The sequence below is a fragment of the Mytilus californianus genome, unplaced genomic scaffold (genome assembly GCF_021869535.1).
Source record: "Mytilus californianus isolate M0D057914Y unplaced genomic scaffold, xbMytCali1.0.p SCAF_21, whole genome shotgun sequence".
NCBI lineage: Eukaryota > Metazoa > Mollusca > Bivalvia > Mytilida > Mytilidae > Mytilus > Mytilus californianus.
In genome coordinates, this window is record NW_026262670.1 from 2267679 (window position 1) to 2295046 (window position 27368).

The 27368-nt window shown below is 32.3% G+C and overlaps 2 protein-coding genes across 6 annotated transcripts in view; both read right to left on the reverse strand.

Moving 5' to 3' along the window:
- Positions 1-27368, reverse strand: part of LOC127731964 (furin-like protease kpc-1) — a 183784-nt gene that overhangs the window by 6358 nt on the left and 150058 nt on the right. The window lies entirely within an intron of this gene.
- Positions 9659-23664, reverse strand: LOC127731967 (uncharacterized). 2 transcript variants are annotated; one of them, XM_052240935.1, is made up of 7 exons: positions 23441-23664; positions 22037-22192; positions 17818-17959; positions 15166-15348; positions 12144-12314; positions 11338-11739; positions 9659-9925 (listed from the first exon to the last, which is right to left on the reverse strand). In XM_052240935.1, the coding sequence occupies exons 2-7, from the start codon at positions 22169-22171 to the stop codon at positions 9693-9695; spliced, it is 1266 nt and encodes a 421-aa protein (XP_052096895.1). In that variant the 5' UTR covers positions 22172-22192; positions 23441-23664; the 3' UTR covers positions 9659-9692. The 2 variants fall into 2 exon arrangements, with proteins under 2 accessions (XP_052096895.1, XP_052096894.1); XM_052240934.1 differs by lacking the exon at positions 17818-17959 and adding an exon at positions 18014-18155.

The window sequence follows — 27368 nt, forward strand, 5'->3', positions numbered from 1 at the left end:
TTTATAAACGTAAAATTACAAGTTTTACGGTTGTAAATAATGTGATAACTTACGTTCAATCGTACGTTTTACGGTTTTAAATAATGTGATTACGTACGTTCAATCGTACGTTTTACGGTTGCAAATAATGTGATTACGTACGTTCAATCGTACGTTTTACGAAAGAAAACATGATAATGATAAAACATTAGTTTGATTGATATAAAATACGCATGCAATAGAATTTCACTGCAGATAGGATAACAGCTTAATTGATACCTCTTTTCTCTAATACGTACCATTTTCCATTCATCGTACTAAACGTACGTTAACGAACGTTTGGTTAGGTACGAAAACTGGGCATTACTTTTTACTTGTATACTACAGTTGATAAATTCTAACGTTAGATTTTGTCAGTTTTTATGGATTCCCTTTCTTTTAATTAACCTTGAGGTTCTGTTTCTTTGTTAATACTTTCTTGCATGATTCGAATATTTACGTTGGAGACTATCCTGTTAGATTTCAATGCGTTTTCCTATATTATGGTGTTTTATATCTTGTTCATAGAGTCTGCACATCTATTTACTTATAATAATCATTGAATGGTTGAACTTATTACCTTTACTTGTTTTAATCCAAATCTCTCTGTCCGCTGATAATGGTAAGCTTAAAGCCTTTGTGTTTCGGTAACATCCACTTTTTGCATCTATTTTTCCAATAATTCTTGAAACTGTCTTAACAGAATGTATCCTTAGTACCTAGAACAAAAAGATATCTTCATTTAAACGTTGATGTTACCATCATCATTATCTGATGTCAAATGCATGAACTACGATCTTATTTTTTCGTTCAGCAGCCTGTGCTTCGGTATAGACAAGACTTATGTTACGGATGTTCGCTGATCTTGTTTTTGATATTTTTTCAGATATTCGGAATCCTCTGGTTTTATCCATATATTGCCATTAAAAATTTTACAATATAGTTTACAAAACATTTTTGAAAATCTTATAAAATCATTTTTTTTTTTTTAGTTTTAGAAAGAAAAAAGGTGCCAATCTTAAATTAAAAAAAAAAGCAAAGGAAGAATCATTTCCCGCCACATTTTAAAAGGTTCATATCTCTAAAACAAGGACACGGACCTATCATTTTTTTTAGTTCCGTTATTTATATACTACCAATTTATAACAGCCTTTTATAAAGTTTGTCATTTTCAAACAGAGCAGCGAACTTCCGCAATTTGCTAATGGTTGTGAAATTGACCAACAACGATTGTTGCTGTTCTACTTCGGCTCGTATTGTGCTGTTTAACGTTGTCGTATCTTATAGTTTGAAAACGTTTAGTCTGGCGGAATAGATAGAGGTTATGCTAAAAAAGTGTATATACCTGTTAAACATACCACAAATATCTGGACTTAAACGGTGCTTAACCAAAAATGTCCATAACATATGTTAGGGTAGGCATAAAAAAGTAAAGATAGGTTGGGGGGCAGGAAACACAACTATAATTGATTTTGGTCTTATTCTTGATTACCGCATTGTACGTAAATCATTTCATATGGTGTTTTGTCAACAATTGGCAATTCAGTTAAGAAACATATGACTCAAGTTTTCAAACATAAAGCAATTTATGTACTAGATGATGGCTGGAACGTTCATTTGTAAAATAAAATTTGAAGTTGTTTATTTATAAAAATGATAAACCAAACACTAAGTTTTTTGTTTAACTTGGTGAATTTGCTAACATAATACTGAATAAACATTTTTGTCTATAGTTTGTTACAAAGGTCATTTTCGTGGGTATCAATCTATTTTACGTGAATTAATGAAAAGTTGTATTTTCGATGATACTTGATGTCGTGATTTTGCCAAAGTCAGTATACAAGCGAAAAAGAAATTTGAACTTCGTTGAAAATTTAAATTCGTGGTCTACGTATAGCTACGAAATCCACGCAAATTGGTACCCACGAATAATTATAAATTCACAGTAACAATAGGAAAACAAACTCATAACAAATGGGAAACAAATAAAAAAAAAAACCAATCAAATTCAGAAGAAAAACACTAGGACGCATAAAACAAGAACAAACAAACAAAAAAATAAACAAATCAAATATGACATACATTTATGAAAACATTAACGAGTTACTTATCCATAAAGTTTAAAAAGAAAAGAAGCGCTCTTAGTTGAAGGCTTGAAGTATTTTAGGTGTACATATATTAGTTCCGGGTTACAGATAAAAAAAATTGTTTTCAAAAAGAAGACTATTTTGTGGATTTTTGTTTAACAACAAACCATAAACGCATACAGAATATAAGTGAAGATTATAAAACCTAATCACATTTTATATTCATTACAGACATCTCATATTTATAAATATTGTTATGTATGAACTCGTTATCATTATATTATCTTGAACAGAGATAAATATTTATATGTCTTCATAAAATACAATTTTATTGGAGATTATAAAGTTGAAATATGATTTTGTGGCTGATATCTTCTCACACAAGCTTTATAATGATGTTTACTGTTTTTGAAACACTCCTTGTAATTTATTTGGTATAATGTGAATATGCACGAAAATAACTTATCAATAAAATGATCATAGATACTAGGATTCAAATTTTGTTCGCCAGATGCGCTTATTTTCTACAAAAGACTCATCAGTGACGCTCGAATCCCCCCCCCAAAAAAATGCCAAATAAATTACGATGTTAAAGACCATAATCACGTGTTCTCATGGTGATTCGTATGCTTCGAAAGGCATACCCGAGCAGTTTTGAACCATTCCGATAAGGTGTCCAAGTTAAGTCTACAGTATGTTTTTAATTAACTAAGTCTGATGTCAAGTATAGAACTATTCCCTTTTTATAAAAAGTTTAATGTACTTTCTTAATTAGGATGTGCATTCAAATAGTGTAAGCACAATTTTTGAATGTTTTGGTAAAATCCAGGGAGATTAACCTTTTGATATCCAAAATCCTAGAATAAATATGACATAATTTAAGGATGTTGTTTTTGACTTTTTGTCAGATGTTCCGAATCCTCGGATATTATCATTTAAAATTTTGCCCACTAACATAAACTTTGCTTTTCATAACTTTATTGCATATATAGTTTAGAAACCATTTTTGAAAATCTTATCAAATCATTGTTATTGTTCTAAAGTCTTTAAAAGAAAACAAGTGCCAATATTAAATGTATGGAAAATCATTTCCCGCCAAATTTTCAATGGCTATAGATAAATAAAAAAGAACACGGACATTTAATGATTTTTCTGCTTTTTTAGTGCCATTATTAATATACTATCAATTGATTTGAAAAAGAGCAGTAAACATCATTAAAACAAATAAATAATATGTCTTTGTCGCAATTACTTTTAGGCAAGTCGGAGACATAGTGATATTATTGTGGCGAGAGAGGGAAATGATTGGCAAAGTATATACCAATGAATGATAACATCAAAACAGAATCAAAAATAATCAATAAAGCATATAAAACCGATATAATATGGAAATAAAAATGTGTTTTATTTGATATTGTTATGAATTTCGAAAAGAGGAAATTGTCATTGAACATTGAACATGAATATCCGTATTAATCGACGATGAGTGCAAAGTAACATTTAGGTGATGTTATAAAATTTCGAATTGTCAAATATAAAAATAAACCGTTTAATATGATTGTTTCAATTTTGAAATTTCATTTAACCCTATAAGGTTCTTATCAGTCAAATGACCGATGGGCCAAGTTTTTGGACAAATAGTTCACATATATAAAATGTCATGTACAATATCAAATAGAATCAACTTATTACAAAAGATTCGAAAGTATTTACCTATGCATATACATATTATTTAATTTAATGCTGATATTCTGCTATTGCTTTATTGTTACAAAATATGGAGTAACTGTAATGAAAGTGCAATAGATAAACTCAATAAGTTATTAAGGAAATCTGCTTGAGTTATAGTAGAACATGACATAATAACATCCTTCACTTAATTGTCTAATTAATTGTGGACCAAGATCTGCTTACCATTCCGAAGCACCTGAGATCACACCCAGTTTGTGGTGGGGTTCGTGTTGCTCAGTTTTTAGTTTTCTATGTTGTGTTTTGTGTACTGTTTGGTTTTTTTCTTTTCTCGCCATGGCGTTGTCAGATTATTTTCGATTTATGAGTTTGAATGTCCCTTTGGTATCTGTCGCCTCTCTTTTTGAATAGTTTAATTGGGTGAATGTGGAAAAACGATTTCAATATCAAAAGGCAGGCCTTGTATTTAAATCATCAAATGATACGGTTCCTAACTATTTACGAGAAAACTTTCATTTTACTGATAATCAAAATTATAATTTACGTTCAGCCGGTGAAAAACTATTGAAACTTCCGAAACCCAAAACTATTTTTTTGGGGAAAACTTTTATATATTCTGGTTCTAAAATATGGAACAGTTTACCAAGTGAAATAAAGATGCGTAATACGTTTGTATCTTTATGACAGGCAGATTAATATGCTTTTTCATTAATATCTATATACATTCACATTTGTGTATATATCATTATAATATTGTATATGCTGTATGTATATGCTATTATTATGTTGAGGACTGTCATGGAGATTAGTTCTTACTGATATGGGATTATCTTCTTGAAACAAAAATTGTTTATTTTTTTATTTATTTTTATTTTTTTATTTTATTTCTTTTTTTTTTATTTATTTATCAATTTTTTTTAATATTTATTTATCTTTAACCTTTTTTTGACGTAGAAAGGTTGTATAGGACTCCAATACACACTCGTTACACTATGTGCCTGATACGTCTATATATATATTTAATATGTAATGGCAATTGCAATAAGCCTCTTATTGACAAGAATATTTTCTGCGAAAACTTTTTTTTAAATTTTGAGTAGAACAGTTTCACATAGTATTGTAAAGTAAACCCATGATTTGAAAAAGCAGTAACAAAACATTGTTTCTATAGTGCTTGATTATGTGTATGTTGGAAAACGTGTCGATTAAATGAAGGAATACGCACAATTGACAGTCAGAGTTTTGAAATGCATTTATATTACAAAAGTGTTTTCGTTGTTTTATAAATGACAAAAAAGGTTTACTTTGTCAACATATCCAGTCTGTATACGTACGGGTTACAAATAACCAAATCCATCTAAGGTCAACTTTGCATGAGGAAGTTGAAACTTAGTTTCTAAATTCAAATTTCTTATTTCCAAATTTATTAACGGACAAGGTTTGTTATAAATCATGTCAGTACCAAAGTACTAACTACTGAACTGATGATACCCTCGGGTACTGATAGTGTAAAGTATTTTTCCAAAGTATTTCTCAAATGTTAGTGTCAAAATCAAATTCAAGAGAAGTCCGTAATTGTGCAGAATATTGGCTGATTTATTTTAAATTATTTATCAAACCTAGTACTTTCAACTTTATAAATAAGCCTATGATGACTAACCGTGTTATATATTATGTGTATTTAAAACGTAACACATTAGATGATATATATTATTAATTTATTTATAAAATGTCAACGTTATAATATTTACCTGCCCGGTAGCGAATGTGTCCAAATCACTGCTTCCATGATAACCTTGAGTAACGACTGCTAGGAGTGGAAACTTTGTATGATATTTGGAAATAAAATCTTTCACAGAATATTCTGTCCTGTAATTTCTATACATATTTGTCACGTGATAGATTCAGGAAGTAATTTTGTCGTGGAATACTTTTGTGTTCGAAAAAATCAATATCTATTACTAAACAATTATTAAAAACAATCGAAGAATTTTTGCGACTTCTTGCATTTTTTTTCACTTATACAAATTGTTAACACTATACTTTTGGCAGTAATAAACAGCGTCAAATATGATTGCATCTACAAGTTAAAAAGTATTTTGTGAGTAATATTTTGGCTAATTGTTAGTTCATTAATGTTGAATTTATTCTACTAAGTTTACATATGTTAAACACTTTTTGAAGGGTTCAATGTACTTTAAATCAGTTATTAAATTCCTATGATTCTATCATTTTCTATTTGTATTCACAATGTTTCTTTTGCATTATTCATACCATGAATATCTTTAGAACATTCTCAGCCATACTTGTCCAATGAATAATGAGTGTGTTCCCTTCTACATTTAGTGAGAACCGTTTTGAACTCACAAAAGGATTCATCTTTACGTAATTCTCTTCTCTTTAACAACTGTGAATGGTGACATCAACAGCCACCTAGCCCGTTAATTGAAGTAGCTCTTAAAGGAAACATAGAAAGACAGATGGACTGATGGACAGGGTGATACCTATGATCCCACCAATTGTTTGAACGGGGTATTATAAAGCATTGCTTTTCAGCTACTATAATTACGAATACATACTGAAAACTGCAAAACCTATAATAGTTTAATAACTAATACTCTATTCAATAGTTATTTTAATCACAAAGAAGGAGAGAGCAGATATCAAGAGGACATCAAAATATCATAAGTCCAATAAAACCTGACAATACTAAGGCCAAAACTAAAACAACGAAAGAACAAACATTACATAGAAAACTAAAGACTGAGCAACAAGAACCACAAAAAATCGGGATTGATTTCTGGTGCTCTTGAAGGATAACTTGTTCTTGCACCACATATGGCATCCATCGTGTTACTCAAGCAAGTAAAAAATCCGATAATGAGTCGTTTTCGCTAATTTCTTCATCGAAAAAATTAGAGCAGATATTGGTTAGGACAAGTTTTTGCGGTCTTAGATCTTTAGATATTCGAAAAAGGCGTCTGGTCTGATAGTGTCCTATTCCCTATTGTAACATTATGACTCAATGTGGACTCACAATACAGGAGATGCATACATACGAGGAGAGGTTTACTTTGTCAACATATCCGGTCTGTATACGTACGGGTTTTGCGATTTCCTCCGTTTTTTTTGTTATCTTGATATGCACATTCTTAATTGAGTTACCCGATTTGTACATCAGCAAACTACTGTTGACTTTAACATGTTTTATCTAATTCAACAAAATGTTTACAGTGACAAAACACCGGAGAAATGTACCTTATGATATATTTCCCGACAAATCTTATTCAAGTAGACACGGCCATTTTCACTATCATTGTGAATCAATAACAATTCATACAGAAAAACAAATATATTTACTGAGAGAAGCACCTTAACTCCAAAAAAAGTGAGACCTGGGGTCAGGGTCCTTAAACTTTATTTTGTCTTCGGAGTACACAAATTGTGCTCGAAACACAAAATCCAGTATTTTGATTGGTTGAATTCTGCGTCTCAGTACGATAACCGTACTCCAAGTTTTTATAACCGATAGGCCAGTTTGGTTGACATGATAAGCATCTCCTGCTATAGACAAATTACCCGCCATACACAGTTTATCTCTGAAAATGTCATGATTGATCAACCAGCTTGTTAAGGTAACGGTAAAACATGTATAGTGTCGGTATCACTTGTTCTTCTTCATAACTCTTCTCGAGCAGTTTTTGAATTCAGAGTACAACCCTAATAATAATGCCCGATTATCGATTATATGAACTTGTACGGCCTTAACGAATCAAGTGATATTTATAAACACCATACCATTGACCAGAGTGTATCATTTTTCTGAAAGTAAAAATCTGACAATACGAAACTGAAATCGTCACGTTTGAAGTGATCCTTTTGGAGCGTTGCATGTCTATGTTGTATTTAGGACTTCTTGTAAATCCTTTTTATGTTAAACCCAAAGAATTGATTCTCATTGTACTTCCATCACTGTAGCGACATTACTTGTGTAGTAAGATTGGAACCAGTAATGAGTTTATTATAACTTGGTCGATACCGCTGCTTATGACTGACAGTAGCCAGCATTTTAACACATACGAAGTACTGGCTATGAAAATACGGATATTGTTAGAATTTACAATTATAAAATTTGGAAATCATTTTAATTGCGGTATATATATATATATATATATATATATATATATATCTGTCTTATGCATAACATTGTGTCATACCCGGGCTTGCTTTATGATCCTATTAGCACTTGAGCTTTTGCATTAAATTTTAGATTTTCAAATATTCAAACATCCCCGAAGAGACAATGATTTGGTACAAACAAATTATTACCTTTAATGTTACTATAGAAATAAGTGGACGTGGTATGATTGCCAATGAGGCAACTCTCAACCAAATACCAAATGGCATAGATGTTAACAACTATAGGTCACGCTATTAGAAAACATCAACTGTCTACTTGGTGCACGCTTAACACAATTGCTGCTCCATGAAACCATTTCTCATTTTTCTATTGTTGAAATTTATTTTGACCTGTAAATGAGTTCTTATTTGAATGTGTATTTGGTTTACTGTCTAAATGACTTATGGTCATCACATTCTTTTTTTCAGATTTAATCTTTTAGCTTTGAAACCAAGTTTCAGATTATCATTCGTCAACATTGACTTATTGATTAGAATGTCATCAATTGTACAAATTTCTTGTTTAAGGAAACAGCAAATAATATTGAGGGTAGATCAATTCTAACATTGTGAAAAAAGCAAATCACAAAAATACCGAACTCCGAGGAAAATTCAAAACGGAAAGTCCCTATTCAAATGGCAAAATCAAAAGTTCAAACACATCAAACGAATGGATAACAACTGAGAAAGTTCTCTTAAACTTACATCACCGTTTTATTTTCTATTGACAACATATTGTATACGTTCATTGGCAATGTTTTGCAACTTATATTCCATAGGTACCAACAGATGATCCTCTTTTTTGTCGATTTGTTTGTTTATTCGTATGGGACAAGAACGCTTCATTGATATGGTCATAATAATAAATTAACTGTTTACAAAACTTTACATTTTTGAAATACTAAGGCTTTTCTACCTCAGGAATAGATTACCTTAGCTGTATTTGGCAAAACTTATAGGAATGTTTGGTCCTCAATGCTCTTCAACTTCGTACTTTATTTGACCTTTTTCACATTTTTAATTCGAGCTTTTGTGGACGAAACGCGCGTCTGGAGCAAATACAAAATTTCAAATTGGTATCTATGATGAGTTTATTTCAAAGATCAATGAAATTTGATTTAAATTTTCCTCTTTCTTCACATGATATCCCTTCACTTAATACTACGAAAGTTTTGTGACTATGTTTCATTTTTTTTTCACTATGCACTATTTAGAACTTTATGTATTGTAATACACTGAGTAAGACGGAGCGGTTGAGTTGGCCGAGTTGACCCCTACTGCTTCACAAATGAATTTAGTTTGTTCGTGTGACAATATTTCCCTCATTTTGACGAATGTATATTGGTAATATTTTTGAGAATATTCCTTAAAGTTAAAAACGGTTAAAAATGACTATTATGACTTTCTTACGGGACTTTCAGTTTTGAATTGTCCTTGGACTCGGTAAATTTGTTATATTTTTTTTCGAATGGTTTACGAGTAATTTTTTTTTCGAAATGCTGAAGATTTTCTACTCTAGAAGAGATTACCGTAGCTGTATTTGGCAAAACCTTTCTGAATTGTGGTTCCTCAATGATCTTTAACTTCGTTCTTTATTTGACTTTTTGAACTTTCTTTATTCGAGCGTCACTGTTGAGTCTTTTGTAGACGAAGCAGATGTCTGGCGTATAAAATTTTAAGCCTGGTATCTATGATTAGTTTATTTCACAGTCTATACGCTTACTTTGGGACATGACCGCACTGAATAAATTTCATAAGTCGGATGATTTCCAGCCGTGAAAATCCAAAATCCTTTAGAATTTCCTCGTTGAATTCCTTTAGAATTACTCCATCAACAAGAGAGTCTGCAAACATGTGAACATAACTATCAAGATTCAATCGATGTAAAAGTCTGCCAATGTCTGCTATTGTCATCGTATCAATATCAGGTAACCTTTTTTCAAACATGTCACCTAAAAGTATATATATTAAATCAGGTATCGCCTCACTATCAGGTTACCTTGTTTCAAACGTGTTACCTAAAAGTTTATATATTAAATCAGGTATCGCCTCAATATCAGGTAACCTTGTTTCAAACGTGTCACCTAAAAGTATATATATTAAATCATGTATTGCCTCAATATCAGGTAACCTTGTTTCAAAAGTGTCACCTAAAAGTATATATATTAAACCAGGTATCGCCTCAATATCAGGTAACCTTGTTTCAAACGTGTCTCCTAAAAGTATATAATTTTAAATCAGGTATCGCCTCAATATCAGGTTACCTTGTTTCATACGTGCCGCCTAAAAGTATATGATTTTAAATCAGGTATCACCACAATATCAGGTAACCTTGTTTCAAATTAAACGTGTCACCTAAAAGTATATATATTAAATCAGGTATCGCCTCAATATCAGGTTGCCTTGTTTCAAACGTGTCACCTAAAAGTATATATATTAAACCAGGTATCGCCTCAATATCAGGTAATCTTGTTTCATACGTGCCGCCGAAAAATATATTTATTAAATCTGGTTTGTATATTATGACTTGTAAATATTTAAAGGCTCTGGTTGTCGTCAAGTAATTCAGTATAAACCGGTGAATGTGATGTATATTTTAGATGCCGACGGAAATGTTCCAATTGTCGTTACCACAATCCCGTCCTCTTTTCTCCGAATGTTAGCTGTACAATTAGACTTATATTACTTACATGAGCAACACGAAGGGTGCAATATGTGGAACAAGATCTCCTTACCCTCCCGTTGCACCTGATACCCTCCCCCTCCCCCTTTTCCCCCGCTTTTTGGTGGGGCTCGTTGTTACTCAGTCTTTAGTTTTCTTCGTTGTGTTTTGTGAACTATTGTTTTTTCATATAGTCTATTTCGTTATTTTTTGCTATAGCTTTGTCAGTCTATTTTCGACTTATGAGTTTTAATGTTCCTTTGGTATCTTTGACCTCTCTTTTATATCTTTCATGTTGATTACAAATATTTGATAATATCTTTTAAAACTATTCACAACTTTTTTTGTTTTGTATTTTGTTACAGAATTTAGAGACCTATTGATGTCTTTGAATATTTTAACATTGGGTTGGTATCTCATTTTACTTCTCTTGCTCTTCATAGTTCTTGAATGTCGTCAGTAAGTACACATTTGCTTATTAATTGGCGATTTAAATGGAAAACCGATGGAGCTTATTCTTGAAATACAAAGCTGGGTTTTTGAACGGATAGATGTGAAGAAAATTAATCATAAAATTTAAGTTGTATATATTTAGTGTTTGTGAGTATGTGGATATATATCAACCTTAGAAGAGATAATCTGATCACAAAAGTACTTTTAAATTGTAATATCCCGTAATCATTATGAAATTGAAGAAAATACCTGGATTAGAAATTTGTTTGTCCCGTCTTGGTAACGGTGGTGCTATGTTTTGGGCTACAACTTGTCGCGAAGAAACTTTTGGAGCCTTCTGGTTTAAAACAGACTCGTTGGGCATAGATGCTGCTATTGCTTGATGCCCAGTATATTGAATTTGAACTGGTTCATTTTTAACTGTAATATTAAGTCTTTGTTTCCACTCCCTGGATAGTGTAGATAAGTCAGCATGTCTGTTATCTGGTATCACATCATACACATTTTCACTTGTTGCGTGTTGTTTTAAGGGAATATAAGAACTCAGAGACGATCCTTGCCGTTTGTCATATTCTGACGGTATGCATTGTAAATATTCATTTGTATGGTTAGTATATGTAGAGGTGTCTAACTCGGACAGGGCTATCAGACCTGAAAAATCCAAAATTCTAGGTAAATTTAGATTTTCACTTTACAACACATGACTTGTCGGGCAATATCTTTTGAATGTAAATACATCGAAGAACCTAAAAATATTACGCAAACTAAAAAGTAATAATTAATAAAAAAAACCCATCAAAAACAGAATATTCAATATGACAAAAAAATAAATTACACAAACGAGAAGGCCATATAATATGTTGTTACCTTTTGATAAATCTCATCCATACTTTATTTATGGATTAACGGACACATTTTCGAGACTATTCAATGTAAATTGACAAAATGTTTCGAAAAAATAATTTTCGAGCCCAGATTAATGAAAAACTAGTCTTGGTGCATATTTTGCAAGTTTAAAAGTATTCAATGAAATAAGAGTATTTTTAATTATATACCTCCGAGAAAAGTTTCCTGTTCAAACCTAACATATCTTTTAACAACATCGGACATATATGTTTGGAGCTGTTGCCATTGTTTGTAATCAAATCCTTTGATTCCAATTACCGCTGCTAATTCCAACTCTCGAATGTACTCCGGCAATATAACAGGATAATTTAGTAATTCCACTAAAAAATGTGAAAACATTTCATTGCATAATAGTTTTGCAATTGAAATAAATATTATTGCAATTCAAGAAGACAATACAGTATTTGCATGTGATATTTAGTTCCAAATATTAGTTAGATAAAAAGATAATAATAAAAATAGGAAAAATACAATAAAATCATAAAAGTGACAAAATGAATGTAACAATTATGTAAATAAGAAGTTGGGGTATGACAACACTCCATCAGAGACCAGTTACAACTATAGGTCACCGTACGGTCTTCAACAATGAACGAAAAAACCATACCTCATAGTCAGCTATAAAAGGCCCCGACAAATGTAAAACAATTCAAACGAGAAGACTAACGGCCTGATCTATGTACCAAATAATGAACAAAAAACAAATATGATATAAAGCAACACTCGAAAGCCACTGAATTACAGGCTCCTTACTTGGGACAGGCACATACAGGATGTGGCGGGTTAAACTAGTTTGAAGGCAACAACCCTCCACTAACCTGAGAAAGTGGTGTAACAGTACATACGTACATGACATAAGAACAAACTATAAAAATCAGTTGAAAAGGTCTTAGCTCATCATTTAGATACAAATCAGAAATACATCTAACAAAAACGCAGGCCGGACGTGGCAGGGTACTTATACATCCCCATAACAAAAAATAAACTAAGTACAGATCTGAGCGTACTCGCAGTTATATTACAATGTTGACTGCTGTACTCCAATTGTTGAAGTTTTTACCTATCATGTCTGTTTGTTTTGCTCACATATTGTTGTCAATATAATGGAATTCTATGCGAATATCATACAAGTGAGAGATTTAGCTAGCTATAAAACCAGGTTTAATCCACCATTTAATCTACATAAGGAAATGCCTGTACCAAGTCAGGAATACGACAGTTGTTTTCCATTCGTTAGATGTATTTGAGCTTTTGATTTTGCCATTTTATAAAGCACTTTCCGTTTTAAATTTCCGTTGGAGTTCAGTATTTTTGTTATTTTACTTTTCACTGACAGCTAGTTCAAAGCCAATAAAAACTAATAAAAAAATCATTCATCTAGGACTAAAATATCAATCTGTACACATCCAATATGCAATGGATTTAGTGAAAAGACGTCATTATCAGTAAATTAAAACCATAATAAATATTTACACATATTTACTTTCACGGTACTACAATCTGTCGATACCTATAGTTTGGCATCGAACAAGGTCATGTTTTTCTCTGACTGTTAATGACGTCTTTACACTAAATCCATTGGATGTTGGATGTGTACTGATGTATATTTTAGTCTTAGATACATGATTTTTTTTTATTAGTTGTTATTTGCGTTGAACTAGCTGTCAGTAACTGCGAGTACTCTCAGATCTGTACTAAGTATCTTTTTGTTGTGGGGATGTAGAAGTACCCGTCCACGTCCATTATGTGTTTTTGTTAGATGTATTTCTATTTGTATCCATCTGGTGAGTTAAGCTTTTTACAACTGATGTTTATAGTTTGTTCTTATGTTGTACTATTACACCACTGTTGCAGGTTGGGGAGGGTTGAGCGCTTACAAACATGTTTAACCCCGCCACATTTTTTATGTGCCTGTCCCAAGTCAATAGCCTGTAGTTCAGTGGTTGTCGTTGGTTCATGTCTGTCGTATTTGTTTTTCGTAAATTGTTTTGTTTTAAATTAGGCCGTTAGTTTTCTCAATTGAATTGTTTCATATTTTTCATGTCTAGGCCTTTTATAGCCGACTACTCGGTATGGGTTTTTCTCATTGTTGAAGGCCGTACGGTTGCCTATCAATGCTTACATTGCACTTCATTTGAACTTTGGTGGATAGTTGGCTCATTGGCAATCATACCACATCTACTTATTTTTATAACGAAAAAGAATGATTTTGTGCAATGCCAAGATACAGGTATTGACAAATTATAAAGCCTTGGATGTGCATATGTATATAACAATACCATGAATACTATTTAGTTAGATTTTAATTTACTGATATCAAAATTAATTTTTATACCAATAAAACAATGTACAAATTAATTACAGTGTTGAATTAGTAACCTTTTAGAATAAGTTTATTTAAATAAAGAATCGAAAATCTCCGTAAATATTAGGATGTGCTATCCAGTTTGAAATAAGTTTTCTACAGGTACAACCAAACTCTCAAATCAATTTTTTGTATTATGGAAGAATTTAGTAAAGGTTTTAAGTATTCTGTGGTAACGAAATCCCTGACTTAATAATTTATCAGTAATACGTAGATAACGTTTTCTGAAATCGAAAACGTCACAACAGACACAGGCATAGCGAACGAGTTGTGATATATAAACACCGTAAGATGGTGCCAAAGGAACATCCCCGTTCAAAAAAAGAAAATTAACAATAGGTAACAAAAACTCGTTCCTTTTTTCGTAAATGTAAGTGTAGAGTTTTCCGTGTATAACTGAAATATCGAAATCTAGGAAAGGACAGTTATTACCGTTTATATTTGATTTATTTAAAGTTATTCTCTGTGGGTAAATTTCGGCAGTATATTTAGAAAATTGTGGCTGAATTCATCAATTAAATGCAAATAAGACGGGTCTTATTAGTTGTTTTTCTAGATCTGCTGCCATAAGAAACGCGCAAATATATACATGTATTTAACCACTACGGAACATCAAAAAGATAACTTAGCCATACATTTCTCAGAATTTACAATAATCGTCAAAAAGTGTACACGTAATGATCAATATATAAACAAGAAAAAAAGAAAAAAACTTAGTATCTACAAAGACCACACAAAAAAGATTTAGAGATGGTTTTTTTCTCCAATTTTTGGCAAACAGCAGTCATAGTTGTTGTAAGACTCACCTCCGGTAACCGGATTGCCCAGGAGGTATCGTAAGTCGGCCTGTCCTTCTAACACCAGCGATACAGAGGGATCTATGCGCAAAGAGGTATTATCACGTTGATTGAGATAATATGTGTCTGTTAATGTAATCTTGCAAGGGAATTCCCCTTTCTTACTGATCTCTATCAGGGATTTGGTTTTACCTAAAATCGCAAAAATATAGATATTTATACTCAAATGTCTCATATCTACTCAATAGAGATACAGAAGATAATAATGGAATAATTGAAAATCATAAATCCAATAAAAACCGACAACACTAAAGCTAAAAATAAGCACTTCGACTAACAAACAAATATTTAGGAGCTAAATGCTTCTTTTCATAGTTGTTTTTGGTGTAAAAACGTTGACCGAAGCACGTGGAAGCGCTTCATTCTAAAAATGTACGATTTTACAACTCTATAAAATTATAAAATGAAGCGTTCATTTCCTATAATTACTTTTCTATGCTACAAACATGTAACTAAGATTTATATTAAGCTTTCCGTTTGTTTTTCTATGCATTGTCTTAACATCGTCCCGTAAAGCACGTGCACTCATTAGTGAAAAGTACATGTGCTTATAATGTTTTTCCTACTTAATTTCTTTTACAATTATTCCTTTTTAGGATTCCTGACGTATGAACAACGAAACCAAACCGAGGAAAACGCACAAATACACAATCAAACATAAACGAAATGATAGAGTTACAAAGGGGTCAATCGAAAATCTTTGGTCCAATAAAACCCCATGTCAAAAGAGGACAACAAAAAGACAAACAAAATTAATAAAATATTACACAGAAAATTAAATATTGAGCAATACCAACCCTTTAAACACTTCGGTGAACACAGGTGTTCCTGTAAATGAAGCGCTCCTAGTCTCAAATGTCGCGTTACTTATTCAATATAACAAGCTACATTTGGTAAAGTCACAATTAAAGAAACCAAAGCGGGATTGTGGTAATAACATATGACGTTCATCAGTAGTCATCTGTTTCACAGCTCTTCCATAACGGTTCAATAAAGTCGCCTCAATAACAATCCATAAATATTACTTCATCTTTACAACTCATTACTCTTGGTGCAATAGCTTCCTTGTAAGCAGTACTTTTTCACCAAAAATGCTACAACAGCAAATTTATTTAAATGGCCGTCAATTTCATCAGTTTATTGTTCACTGGAAAAAAGTAAAATCACAAAAATACTGAACTCCGAGGTAAATTCAATCGGAAAGTCCCTAATCACATGGCAAAATCAAATGACAAAACACATCAAACGAATGGACAACAACTGTCATATTCCTGACTTGGTACAGGCATTTTCAAATGTAGAAAATGGTGGATTGAACCTGGTTTTATAGCGCTAAACCTCTCACTTGTACGACAGTCTTATCAAATTCCGTTATATTTACAACGATGCGTGAACAAAACAGACATTATAAATAAAATAGTCAAAATATGGGTACAGCAGTCATCACTGTGTTACAATATCAAAACAAACAATTATTTACAAAAAAGCACAAAAGCATCTATCAAATTAAAAACCACATTCATTGCTTGCTTGTCTGACGTCAGAAAATGTAAACGTCACATAAGAAAAAAGTTTGTCATTCAATGTTTATTCAAAACAATTTTATAATTTCACATGGGGAATGTTGGTATACAGGGTTAAAAAATCAAAAGTTATGTTAGAATTAATTTCAGAAATAGACCGAGATTTAAAATTGTCTAGAAGTACTTTAGAATTTTTAAGAATCCACATGTGGTTAATACCAATACGCGAGTAAAATAAATTTGTCGTTTGTCGTTCAAAGTATTTTCAAATTTATAATAGAACAATAACATAATGACATATAATAGAACAATAACATAATGACATATAATAGAACAATAACATAATGCCGGGATCTTTTAAAGTACAGAGTCACGTTATAAGAACCACAGAAACACAAAAAGTCGCATATACAAAACACACCAGCAAAAATGAAAGATAATACAAACACATTGACGGGATGTATAAGTACCTAGCCACGTCAAATGGATATCACAGAAAACAAACCAAACAGTAAAAGTAATATTAATAATAGAACACAGACAAATGAAAGAACAATATTACACGTTGTTAAGATGATAAACAACGTCAGTATGCAGAATCTATACTTCAAGACCATCATGTATTATTTGTGAAGTTGATACGGAATACTTATCAACAAGGTCTTGGTACCTTCCGATGAACTTTCTTAGAAAAAGGACGAGACGTTCTTTGACATACCCCTGGCTCATCAACTTTCTGCTCAGACACTGGTGACGTTTTACAAAGTAAAAGACTTTAGAAAAGAAAGGCGAACGATAGTAAAGTGTTTTTTTCAAATTCATAAGACGAAAACAAACTGACAATGCCATGGCAAAAAATGAACAACGACCAAAAGACAAACAGTATACAAAACTCAACATACAAAACTAAAGACTGAGCAACACGAACTACACCAAAATTATCTTGTGATGTCATGTGCTCTGGAAGGGTAAGCATATACTGCTCCACATGTGGCACCCGTCGTGTTGCTCATGTAAGTAAAATCCTGGTCTTGATCTTATTGGTGTTTTTATATTTTGTATCAGTATCGTAACAAACCTTTTTTTGTTTGCACATAAATTGGTTGTTTCGAACTCACAGGTAAACTTATAGTTTTTATATTTTGGAAACGTCCTTCCTGGTCATCAACTATTTTAGCTTTGACTCTTGGGATCGTTTGTACACAGTGGATTCGTAGTAACTTGGTCTTGATCTTATTGGTGTTTTTATATTTTTTATCAGTATCGTGACAAACCTTTTTTTGTTCGCACATAAATTGGTTGTTTCGAACTCATAGGTAAACTTATAGTTTTTATATTTTGGAAACGTCCTTCCTGGTCATCAACTATTTTAGCTTTGACTCTTGGGATCGTTTGTACACAGTGGATTCGTAGTAACTGTAAATATATTTTCAAGAAGATGGATTACAAATATCCCTAGAAAGCAAAAGGAAAAAAATTCTTCGGTACATGTTTTAAAGACATATGCTACATAATTATTTGAAAAAACAAGCGTTTTTGTAATAATCTTTATTAGGTAAGTTCCCTTAGAGTGAGATTTAGAATTAAAGTTTGGATGACAATGGTACGTGTTTAAAAAAAAAATAACAGCATCTGAACAGGCAAACATTTTAAGGTCAAATACCGATTTGATTTGAAAATATCTAAAATCCCATCTCCTTTTCCCCGAATGTGATCTGCCGAATGAGAGAACACCGGGTTTGTACTTGCATGAGCAAAACGACGGGTGCCACATGTGGAGAAGGATCTGCTAACCCTTCCAGAGCACCTGAGATCACCCCTAGATTTTGGTGGGTTCGTGTTGCTCAGTCTTTGGTTTTCTATGTTGTATTGTGTGTTTTGTGTACTGTTGTTTGTCTGTTTGTCTTTTCCTTTTCTAGCCATGGCGTTGTCAGTTTTATTTTCGACTTAAAAGTTTGAATGTCCCTTTGATATCCTTCGCCTCTCTTTTAAAGACATATGAAACATAATTATGTGAACAAAACACACGTATTTGGAATAATCTTCATCAGGTAAGCTTCAGAATTAAAGTTTGGATGACAATAGTACGTGTCTTCAGAGCAAACAAAATAATATCATCTGAACAGGCAAACATTCTAAGGTCAAATACCGCATCAAGTTGAAAAATATCTACAATCCCGTCCCCTTTTCACCGAAATTGACTTGCCGAATTAGACATCACCGGATTTGCACTAACATCCGTTTAAACGAAAACTTTTTCAACCGATTTTATTATTTGTTTTATGTTTTTTATTAAATTCCCGGTACAGTCAAAGGGGAGAGTGTAGTACATGCGTTTACAAACATATTTACGTACTTTGCATGCTTTATATGCCTGTCCCAGGTCAAATAAAGGCAACAGTAGTATACCGCTATTCGAAATTTATAAATCGATTGAGAAAAAAATAAATCCGGGTTACAAACTAAAACTGAGGGAAACACATCAAATATAAGAGGAGAACAACGACACAACAGAAACGCAACACTAAAATGCAACACACACAGCAACGAACTATAATATAACAATGGCCATTTTCCTGACTTGGTACAGGACATTTTAAGAAAAAATGGTGGGTTGAACCTGGTTTTGTGGCTGGCCAAACCTCGCACTTTTATGGCAATGTTAAAGGCTGTAGTCTTGTTGTTAACAGGATATATGAGGGCCCATATATCCCGTAAACAAAAATGAAAATCAGAAAGGTTATCAATGTTGAAATCAGGACACTCACATATAATTTAACTGTTATTCGGACTTCACTAGGAACATGACCTCAGGAAATATAAAACACTGACAGGAAATATATGCCCATATCCTCTCTGAAACCCGTATACCATATAATATCGTGTAACAGAGTCAATCATCATAATGTGTTACCGTAAGTTAATTGAAAAGTATTTGGAGTTCAAAAGTCATTAGTAACTAGAATCATACAGAGAAGTATCTCGAGGATCTAAGTCTATAAGAAAGTATCTTTGATAACTGGTGAAAATCAATGACAGATATAACAGCACTTTGCAAGGCCTTTGGCCGTATAATAAAATTAGTATATCAAAACATACCAGCCTCAGTCACAAAGGATAAAGAAAATACCTGTTGAATGTATACTCTAAAAAACCCGATTTGATGATCTTCTGTTTCACACAGTTAGGCTTAAGGTAGCACAATACAAAGATTTTTTCACCTCCAATCAGACAACTTCAAACTGATGTCATTTCTTTCATCCAGCTTTAGATTTTATAAATGAGGTACCAAAAGAAAAAGAAAGATTAATCTTTCAAATGGTGAAAACGTCATAATAATTATTATGTAATTAGTTGCTATATTGAGATGTCCACACTTGAATGAAAATAGCTTCTTTGTTATTCATTGCATCCCAAAATATTTTATAGATTCTTGTATTCTTGTATAACACAGTTTGATCTCCAAAAGGGTGTCTCAGATTTTTCCTATTGTATTTCATTCTATCATAAAACTTCAATGAAGTTTGCAACCTAAATTCATAAGAGATCACTAAATTTAATTGGGTATAAAATTTGTTCTATTGGTGTTTTTGGAAATCTGAGACACCCTTTTGAAGATAACTGGTCAAGGAACAACATGAGTGAAAATCAGACATATAGGGGCACCCATCTAGGAGCTAAATTCATTTAAAACTACATTTTCATGACAAAAATGAATGTGTCACAATTGAATAAATAAGGATTTTCCTACTTGTACCCCTTTAACTTCATTATAATTCACACATGTTCCATGTGGATACTTCAGGATTGGCCTTCAATCATAAATCAGTTAGGTTTTGACCAGTAAGAAAGCATTCAATTTCAGCAATTCTAAATATACAGAGAAAATGCACACCATATGCATCAAAAACCAGATCTGGCGGGAGATGTAATATCATTATTGACCTTGTTGTTAGTCAGTTGCTACTGATATGGTCAAAACTCCGCCCACCATGATAAACCTTTACTACTAATGATCTCAGAAGTTTAATTCCACATTGCATTTACTTTTTAAATATGGATTTTATTCATTCAGTACATAATATAATATATTTTTTGTTTTCTGATTGTTACAAAAAGTAAGTTATGCATGTGTTCACAAAATGATCAGTTGGTCAGTTTAGGGGATCCTTATGGGGGATTTTTAGAATTGTAATTGTATACAAGGACAATATGGTGTTTTACACAAAGTAGATTTTGTTCAATTTTGCAGTTTGAAAATGAAATATTTAATTTGTATTTCCTTTTAAAAAGAATTCACATTTAAACATTCTCCCCCAAGAAATTCCAGTACATTAGTTGTTATACAATTACATTTGTTTAATTTCTGTACATTTATGTTTTGATTCCCTCTATATCTCCAAATTGTTACTTTGTTTTTTTTTCTCCTGGCAGCTCCATTAATGAAGTGTATTTTTTTTTGGAAATCATTATCTTCATTTTTCCATTAATCCCTAATCCACCTCTTTTTCGTAACTGTTATTTGTGTTGCTGGTCAGTGGTCATAAAGCTATCAAATGATTCTATTAATAAACCACAAAGTACTGCCCACATGTTCTTATCTTGTATCAGTCAGACACGTGCATTTGTAAATAAAACTAATTATCATCAAAACTCATTAACAGTTCAAGATATGTAAATGAATTTTTCTTCTGTGGTTTTGAAATATTAAACAGCTGAAAATCAAATTTTGAAAAAATTTTGTTGCTTTTGTATTGTGCTACCTCAAACTCCCTATCACAAATCTATCATTGATTTTAAAGTTTTACCTGCATCTATTTTTGTCAGTCCAGCTAAGCGTTTGAAAGCATAAAGTTATATTACCTGACCGGTGCTGACAGTTATATTACCTGACTGGTGCTGACAGTTATATTACCTGACCGGTACTGACAGTTATATTACCTGACCGGTACTGACAGTGTTATATTACCTGACCGGTACTGAAGGAGTTATATTACCTGACCGGTACTGAGTGTTATAGTACCTGACCGGTACTAACAGTATTATATTACCTAACAAGTGCTGACAATGTTATATTACCTGACCGGTGCTGACAATGTTATATAACCTGACCGGTGCTGACAGTGTAATATTATCTGACCGGTGCTAAAAGTGTTATATTACCTGATCGATGCTGACAATGTTATATAACCTAACCGGTGCTGACAGTGTTATGTTACCTGACCAGTACTGACAGTTATATTACTTGATCGGTGCTGACAGTTATATTACCTGACTGGCGCTGACAGTTATATTACCTGACCGGTGCTGACAGTATCATTTTTAGTTCTTCCAAAGAAACCTTGGATTACCACTGCCATCATAGGAAGTCGCATTTGGTATTTTTCTATGAAATCCGTTATGGAATATCCAAAGTTGTCACTCTCGTACATATTTATGTGTTAATAAAACGCCTAACAGGAAGTGAGAAAAAAGAAAATATTGTAACGATTAATATATAATTTGAAGGCATAGTACGTCCTATTGTCCGTAAACTGTAATATATCAATCGGATTTGATGAATGATCGGTCCTAGTAGATTGCAAAGAAAGTTACTGCAAACTTATCTTACTGCTTCTGTAATAACACAGATCAACATTAGTTTAAATATCAATGTATTTTTAAAATTCAATTTTTGTCAACATTTTTGTTCAGTATCTTTGTGCAGTGTTTCGAAGCTTAGAAGAGTTGTATATTCCAGATGTTTAATTTTTATTATTGACAACAGTTGTTATGGGTGAATGACGTGGGTTTTTTTTACAGATAATTGGCATTCCTGTGAATATGTACTGTGCTACTCTCTAACCGAATTTTTCGTTTGTTGCTTTGACAAAAACTTTGTACAAGAACTTGACTTACATCTCGAAATTATAGTCAGGTTCAGTTTAAACCTAATCATTACGAAAAATAAAAACAAACAGAATTTTTTGTTCACCTGTATTTGAATTTCAGATAACTACAGATGTTTTGTTCTAGTTGTAGTAAAAATTCTGTCCCCTTTTTTTATTGTACCATCTGCTTTCATTTTGTCGCATTTTGACCTGTGGTTAATTACACTACTTTCCTTTTGTTTTTGGTGAGTGTTGTCTTTTGCTCATTGTCTTATATAATTTTTTCTTTTATTCAAGTACATAAAATCAGGCTTCTGCATTCTATCGTGTTTTGTTATCCCAGGCTTGTTAAAGTGAATAAGAGTAATATTTTATTCTAAAGCTGACTGCATGGTATAGGTATTGTAAATTTTGAGGACTCAACGGAAAAACCCTTTCCGTTGTTGACAGCTGTCGCCTTGTTAATCGTACCATATTTCTTTGGTTTTAATTAAATATCAAACACTGACTTCTATATGTATTTTGTGTGTCCGCTGGTCTCATTCAATCACGGAATTTAGTAAAATGTATGATTAGTAAAACTGTTAGTTTCGCGATAACTAGGGAAAAATGATAAAACTATTAATGAAAATATCGAACTCCAAGATAAATTATTAAATTTGGGAAGTCCATAAAACTTGGCAAAATCAAACGCTCGACTATATCAACAAACGGAACGAACAAAAAACAAAAGTCATATTCCTTTCTATAACAGAGTCATTATATTATTGAAATAATATCCGAGTTATTATTCTTCCTTCTACAATGTAATGAAAGATATATGATACTTACGGTGTTTTGAACAGGTGTCCTTTCATCAAATGATTAATTTTATCTACATACGTTTGACAATAAATATAGATAAACACATATTTAAATCTGAGCAATTTCTATAAACACAGTAGATAAGGTGTCCTGTGTAAACATTTTTTTTAATTTTGTTTTTTTTAACGAAAATACTTAGTTTTCACATATATACGCATATCATGCATATTTAAATGCAAAAAGAAATGTATAAAAAATAGATCGCATATCAATTTATTTGTTGGACACGGATATATAAGTTACGATGAGGAACAATATACAATTGACAAGTGTCATAAATAACAAAACGGTTCGAAGAACACCGTACAAAGAACGTAAATCATTCAATCGATTTCATTGTTTTTCCATTTGGTTACCCGTGTTCAGCCCCGCGTTTTAGCGGATAGAAGGATTTACATTAAATGTTTTATCGATTATTTGATTGGTACGGATTAATTAATTTGGCATGATCCACCGTTTTTCTGCTTTCATTTCAAAAACCATATAGATTTGTCTCTTTTGACCAAATCTTGTTAACAAAGTTTTACGAAGACCAATGTTAATAGTTATTTAATTTTCCGTCTTGAAGACTGTCTTGTTTACATTATATTAAAAGTTTCAAGATTATCAATAACCAGAATTCGAAAACTTTCTATTCAAGTGTTTAATATTGTTCTGAGCTATAATTTTACGAGTTGAATATCCATTAATAACTTCATTATATGTATGTTTCATTATAATACGTTATTTTGATTGGCTAACATCAATCTCGCGTCATTCTGAAATTAATCTTCATTTCAAAATGAAATGTAATATTCATGATGACACGGTCTTCCACAATACAGTGCGCAGGTAAATAACAGAAAAACTTGATAGAAATCGTGTTTTCATGATCCTAGCAAACAATGTAATTATAAGTATTGAATGCTTCTTTTAATAATAATATAGGATTGTAAAAGCGTTGACTGTGCGCACATTTTTAGAATGAAACGTGTCCGCGCTTCATACAAAATGTACTTCGGTCAACACTTTTACACCCCAATAAATTTACAAAAAGAAGCATTCAATTCTTAAGTATATTGATCATATTTGGACTTTAAAAAATACTAACTGTGTAAACTATCATTTTTGAGATTTAGTAATTAATATAGAATAAACGTTATTCGTCTGTCTTTCGTCGTTTTTCGATTATTGCCATAGTATTGACAGTTATTCATTGACTTATGAGTTTGAATGTCCCTTTGGTATTTTTCGATTCTCTTTTATTTGCATATATTGAGTTATTTGCTTCCAGAACGATACGTCTTTCTTTTGAAGTAACAAACTGAACGATACCAAGTTCAAATGAAATGGGTTTCCGGGAAAAAATTTTACGTGTGTAAGCTGATTATATTCCTTCCCTGATTAAAATGCAAACTAGAGTTAACTAAATCATTAAATTCATTTGATAGTTATCCTGTGTTGTTGCTTATTGGGGTTTTATTTTTTACTTTTTCCTCTTTTATAAGATGTAGGCAGAACAATCTTTTTCTACCGAAATACTGAAGTTTTTGGACTGAAATACCCGAAAAAGTCGTTAAGGCACATTTTAACTTTCAAAACAAATAATGCGAAGTTTGTAAATTGTTTGTTACAATAAAGGGACATTATGAGAGATATTTTAATAATACAACTCTTTTCATAACACTTTTGAAGATTTATCACATTGTTGACTAAGTAGGATTTTTAAAAAACAAAAGTATTCAAGTTTTTTTATTATAATTGTATTGGAATCGTACTATCACCGATTGATGTCCGTTTTTTCGTGTTACATTCCTGTCAGTTCTCCTTTTACTCATCAAACTTCCAAATATTCTTATTTTCAATAGGAAAACAGTCATGTACTTGTTGGTAGGGGAGTGGGGTTATAATATGTTATCCCAAACATAGTTCCTTAAAAATTGTTGAAAAAATAATCTGCTTTTCCGCGGTAAGATTGGCATGAATGAAGAGAAGAAAAAAAATAGCGTATTATGAATTAATTAAAAAAGAGGCAAAAGATACCAAAGGGACATCCAAACTCATAAGTCGAAAATAAATTGACAACGCCATGACTAAGAAAGAAAAAGACAAAAAGACAAACAATAGTAAACAACACACAGCATAGAAAACTAAAGACTAAGCAACACGAAACCCACCAAAACCTGGGGGTGATCTCAGGTGATCCGGAAGGGTAAACAGATTCTGCTCCACATGTGGCACCCGTCGTGTTGCTCATGTTAGTACAAACCCGGTAATAAGTCTAATTCGGTAGGTCACATTCGTGAATAAGGGACGGGATTGTAGTAACGACATTATGAACATATCCGCTATAATCTACGACGGATATTCCATAACGGTCAACCAACTCCTGATGACGTCCGTAAAATTTACGAAGGGACGATTTCAACTTTACCATTTGGAACTTTTGGTTTAATAGCTTCCTTGTGAGCATCAACCCTTTATCAATAAAATCATGATAGGAAATACAGGCCCGGGAATATCGTATCAATTGGGAGATATATACTTCGTATGCAGGCGCTGAGATGTTGCTACATAGAAATGAAAAGTTCACGATTGGGAAACTGAAATCATCTCTTTTGTCGTAAAGTTTTGTTTTCAACCGACCCTCATTGTCAGTTTCGAGATGTAAGTCAAGATATGAGGCAGAATTAACTGTATCTGTTTTATTCTATATCTCAAGTTCGACGGGATAGATGCGTTCAATAGTCACCAAATTTTGAATTATTTAATGAAAGAACATCATCTATATAGCGGAAAGTAAAGTTAAAAGATATTGCTAACTTCTTTTTTTTTCTTCCCAAGAAGTTCCTGTATGAAGGCAGACTCATAAGAATAAAGGAAAAAGTCGTCAGGAAGAGGGCACAGTTGGTTCCCATGGGAATGCCGACTATTTGTTGAAAAATACGTCCTCCAAACGTAACAAATATGTTGTCAATCAAGAAATCAAGCATATAGATAATGTCAGTTTCAGAGAATTTTTTTTTTTGAATCAGAGTGATTTTTACAAAGTAGGAGTTATCCCTTCCTACGACAAGATACAACAAAGCAATACCAACTCTTTCAATGTGTCTTTTAGTTTCGGATGGGGCAACTTATGTAAAGTGTAGAAAGGTAAAATGTTTTAATACTGTTGCTAGATAGATTAAAGAGTGTTAGATTGTATGTTCTCTAAAATATTGCTGATAAAATTGATGTTAATAATTTATAAAGAGGTTTCGTTGAGCACTTGGGAGACCCAGCAATATACCGTTGTTTGTAAGGACACTTATGTAGTTATCCAATACAGTGATGGAAGATCCAGTTCTTCATCTTTAGTTGAAATTCCAAAGGAACATAGAACAGACCTATGTTTATCCAGGATTTCCTTTTCGGAAGTGTCGTTGGGGTATATATGTTGAGTTTCCAAGTGAATTGTCAATATCTAATTCATTTATCAGGCAGTTTATGTAATGTGATTTACATACAAAAACGATGTTGTTTGGGACTGTATCTGCGGGGATAATACTATATTTGTCATGGAGGTAAGATAGGTATTTTGCAACATTTGGGTCTTTAAAGATTGATGTAGCATGGGTATTGATATACACATTCAGTTTTTTAATTCTGATTTGTATCAATGACCTTACAGCCTTAATCCATTCAAAAAGAGTACCTGCGTCTTCTTTATCGCGTTTAACCTATTGCCTGGCATAATCCTCGACTGAATTCATCAGTATTTTGATTTGTGTTTCCAATTGATTGATTTAGGCTCACGATATTTCGGACCTTTGGATAACACATTTCGCAGGGAAGTGTTATTGACAATGATGAGGTCACCGATAATAACGTGGCCAGCCGGAATATATATGAATGGGGATCTAGCACAGGTGCAAAC

Excerpts from the sequence above, each read along its gene's own strand:
- LOC127731967 (XM_052240935.1), bottom strand. The coding sequence starts at position 22,171 with ATGTACGAGAGTGACAACTTTGGATATTCCATAACGGATTTCATAGAA. Across the intron at positions 17,960-22,036 it reads ATACTGTCAGCACCGGTCAG|TTACTACGAATCCACTGTGT; the intron begins GTAATATAACTG and ends ATCAAGACCAAG. Across the intron at positions 15,349-17,817 it reads TTATGTGCAAACAAAAAAAG|GTAAAACCAAATCCCTGATA; the intron begins GTTTGTTACGAT and ends TTGCGATTTTAG.